The 3,482-nt window shown below is 34.5% G+C and overlaps 1 protein-coding gene across 1 annotated transcript; it reads right to left on the bottom strand.

Annotated features, from left to right (window-relative positions):
* Positions 1–464: 464 nt before the first annotated feature.
* LOC141689403 (tyrosine decarboxylase 1-like) lies at positions 465–2,406 on the bottom strand. Its single transcript, XM_074493683.1, has one exon. The coding sequence runs from the start codon at positions 2,305–2,307 to the stop codon at positions 805–807; it is 1,503 nt and encodes a 500-aa protein (XP_074349784.1). The 5' UTR covers positions 2,308–2,406; the 3' UTR covers positions 465–804.
* Positions 2,407–3,482: the final 1,076 nt, after the last annotated feature.

The raw sequence follows: 3,482 nt of genomic DNA, 5'->3' as shown, positions 1-3,482 counted from the left end.
GTTTTCGTTTGAACATCAACTGAGAGGATAAAGGATAAGTAGCATTTGCAATAGGCTGTAGTCCTGCAGCTAATTGTATATCATCTGTTGTATTCTCCATATTATTTGAACAAATTATGGTAACCTTTTCTTTAGACATTCTTCAACAAATGAATAAGAGAGTAGGCTTTCCATTAAGCTACATGACAATCTAATATCATTTTGTTTTTCATATTTTTAATGGAACTAGCTAGACATTGACTTTGTAAATCGAGTTGAATCTGGATGAAAAAGGAAAGTTCCGCACAAAGATGAAGTTATCTCTGAGACACCACTTGCATACTTTGTATTATCCAGTTGCATTTTAAATAGCATTCTCATTTAATAAAATACTATTGAATATGAACTATTTATAGACCATACTGGCCTTTTAAAATTTCAATATATAAGTATGTGTGAATAATGCAATTGCAATATACAGGAAATTGAATTGGAGAGCAGGCTGCCAAGGAACTTCGTATATATTTTCGAGAAACATAATTATCAATATACTGCCTCATTACAAACGATCAAGTTCGTTAACGGACGCCTAAATGCACACTAGCTATATAAGAAGAGCTTAAATATATAACAGAATTTGCGAAAAAGGAAGTAGGAACAAGAATGGAACATTCATTCTCAAATCCAAGGTTTTGAACTCAAATGAGCGAGAATGGAATGAAAGAAGAATTGAAAAACGCTTTTACTCACATAATTAAATAGACAAATTCCATTGCAGCTTATCTCAATTGTATACCTTTGAACCAACCAGAGTAAGATGATGCATTAGATGGGGAACTGGAGATCATTCCAACGTTTCTCTTTCAATATAAGCCGAGTTTTTTCTTGAATCAAATTCCACAATTCATTAACATGCCTTTGTTCAGTTGATGAAGTTCCAAGGGCACAGCGTATCACAAATATATCACCCAACACTGCATGAGTCATATAAGCTCTTCCACTTGAATTCACCGCTTCCATCAATTTCCAGTTCAAGATCTTTAAGCTCTCCTCGCCTTCATCATACGGTTTTAGTCGAAAGCAGACAAGCGAAAAATTTACAGGCACTACGACCTCAAACCTCTTGTCTGACTTCACTAATGCCTCAAAATGCTTGGCTAAGTCAATGTCACTTCTGATATGTGTCATCAGATTTTGTACACCGTATCTACGCAACACAAGCCACAGCTTCAGTGCCCTGAATCGCCTGCCTGAGGCAATTTGCCAGTCCATGAAGTCCACGACTTGCTTAGACTCACTAGCCTCATTTCTCATATAATCGGCAGTCATAGACAAAGAGTCCAACAAAACGCTAGGATTTTTTAGCCACAGGCAACTACAATCCAAGTTTGTTAGTAACCATTTGTGTAGATTCATGCTTATAGAATCAGCATGTTCTATGCCTTTAAGATAATGCCTAAGCTCAGGACAAACGAAAGCACTACCAGCATATGCAGCTTCAACATGAAGCCACAAGCTATATTTTTGGGCCAAAAAGCCAAGTCCTTCAACAGGATCTACGGAGCTAGAAGACGTGGCTCCAACTGTTGCACAAAGAAACAATGGCACTAGACCTGATTTTAAATCGCGTTCTATAGCCATCTTAACATCATTTGGTTTTAGTGCAAAGCACGTAGACAAAGATGTTGGTATGACACGAAAATTTCTAGGAGGAATCCCAACTAATTTAGCTGCCTTCTTGACAACAAAATGTGTTTGATCAGAGGCATAAACGACTAGCTTTGTTATACTATCTTCACCATATTGTTTCAAGGCTTTATCTCTTGCAGCAGCAAGTACACAGACCAGGCCTTCAGAAGTACTTCCTTGTATAACTCCACCACCCTTCCCTGCAAAAAGAAATGATTGCGGAAGGTTAAACATCTTTGCAAGCCAATCCATGACAATCATTTCGAGCTCAGTTGCTGCTGGGGAACAAATCCAGTTGAATCCGACGATGTTTAGAGCAGTGCAAAGCATCTCTCCGTGAAAAGCAGCATTACTAATAGTGGCAGGAAAGTAGGCAAAAAAGTTTGGACTTTGCCAATGAGTAATGCCTGGCATGATGTGAGTTTGGATTTCTTCAAGAATAGTTTTAAGTGAAGTTGGCTGAAAAGGAGCTGCATTCGGCAACAGATCGTGTAGATAACCGGGCTCAACTTGGCTTCGAACAGGGTACTTGTGAACATTTTTGTAGTAATTTGTGATGAACTCAATCACTTTGTTTGATTCACCAGAGAAATCTTTGATGTTTAAGGGGTCAAATGCTGGAACTGAAATGATACCCATGTTATGGAGAATCTAAAGACTCGTTTTTTTTTTCAGACAAAAGATCTATGCTTTGATGAAATAAAGGTGGTATTAGCTTTGTTGCTAATGAAGTTAATATTGCAAGCAACATGGTCTTTCCTTATATAGACAATTGCAGGCTATGTTATGTTAAAAATAGTGGTTAACAATTTATCATTTGTCGTCCAATATTTGGATTCGACCTTCACTCATTTCGAATTTTTTTTAAAATATATACTTTATTTGTAAATATATAAAGCTCGAAAAAGGGTAGTTGGATTTTGTAGATACACTTGTAACTTGACCAAACTGGCTCTGATAAATGCGACTTTCACCGTTAAACATGTCCAGCTCATGCAATGAGACAATGGATTAGGACCCATGTAGTGGCGTAGAGGGATGGAGCCTTGTATTGAGACAATATCATGTCAATTTATAATATAAAGTATCGGTAAGAAGTAACAAGTAACAAGTAATCTAATATATTTATTTTCTCACTTAAAATATAAAAATAACATATTATAATTAATTTAAAAGTGTGAATTAAAATATAGTTAATATTGTAAACTCAATAATTAGTACATAACGCATGTCAAATGTGTAGATATTGTTTAATACCATTCTAATTTCTTTTTTCAAACAAATATTTGACATGTTGATCATTATATAATTATAAAAATTAAAAATAATATTTATATTATTCCGATTAATGTTCCGATTAATCGGTCCGATTAATCCCCGACTTGCCGATTAATCTCTCGAAGGTACCCCGATTTCTGGAATACTGATTAGGACCCATGTAGTGGCGTAGAGGGATGGAGCCTTGTATTGAGACAATATCATGTCAATTTATAATATAAAGTATCGGTAAGAAGTAACAAGTAACAAGTAATCTAATATATTTATTTTCTCACTTAAAATATAAAAATAACATATTATAATTAATTTAAAAGTGTGAATTAAAATATAGTTAATATTGTAAACTCAATAATTAGTACATAACGCATGTCAAATGTGTAGATATTGTTTAATACCATTCTAATTTCTTTTTTCAAACAAATATTTGACATGTTGATCATTATATAATTATAAAAATTAAAAATAATATTTATATTATTCCGATTAATGTTCCGATTAATCGGTCCGATTAATCCCCGACTTGCCGATTAATCTCT

This window comes from Apium graveolens, chromosome 10 (assembly GCF_009905375.1).
Source record: "Apium graveolens cultivar Ventura chromosome 10, ASM990537v1, whole genome shotgun sequence".
NCBI lineage: Eukaryota > Viridiplantae > Streptophyta > Magnoliopsida > Apiales > Apiaceae > Apium > Apium graveolens.
This window is presented reverse-complemented; position numbering and strand designations above follow the sequence as displayed.

Excerpts from the sequence above, each read along its gene's own strand:
- LOC141689403 (XM_074493683.1), bottom strand. The coding sequence starts at position 2,307 with ATGGGTATCATTTCAGTTCCAGCATTTGACCCCTTAAACATCAAAGAT.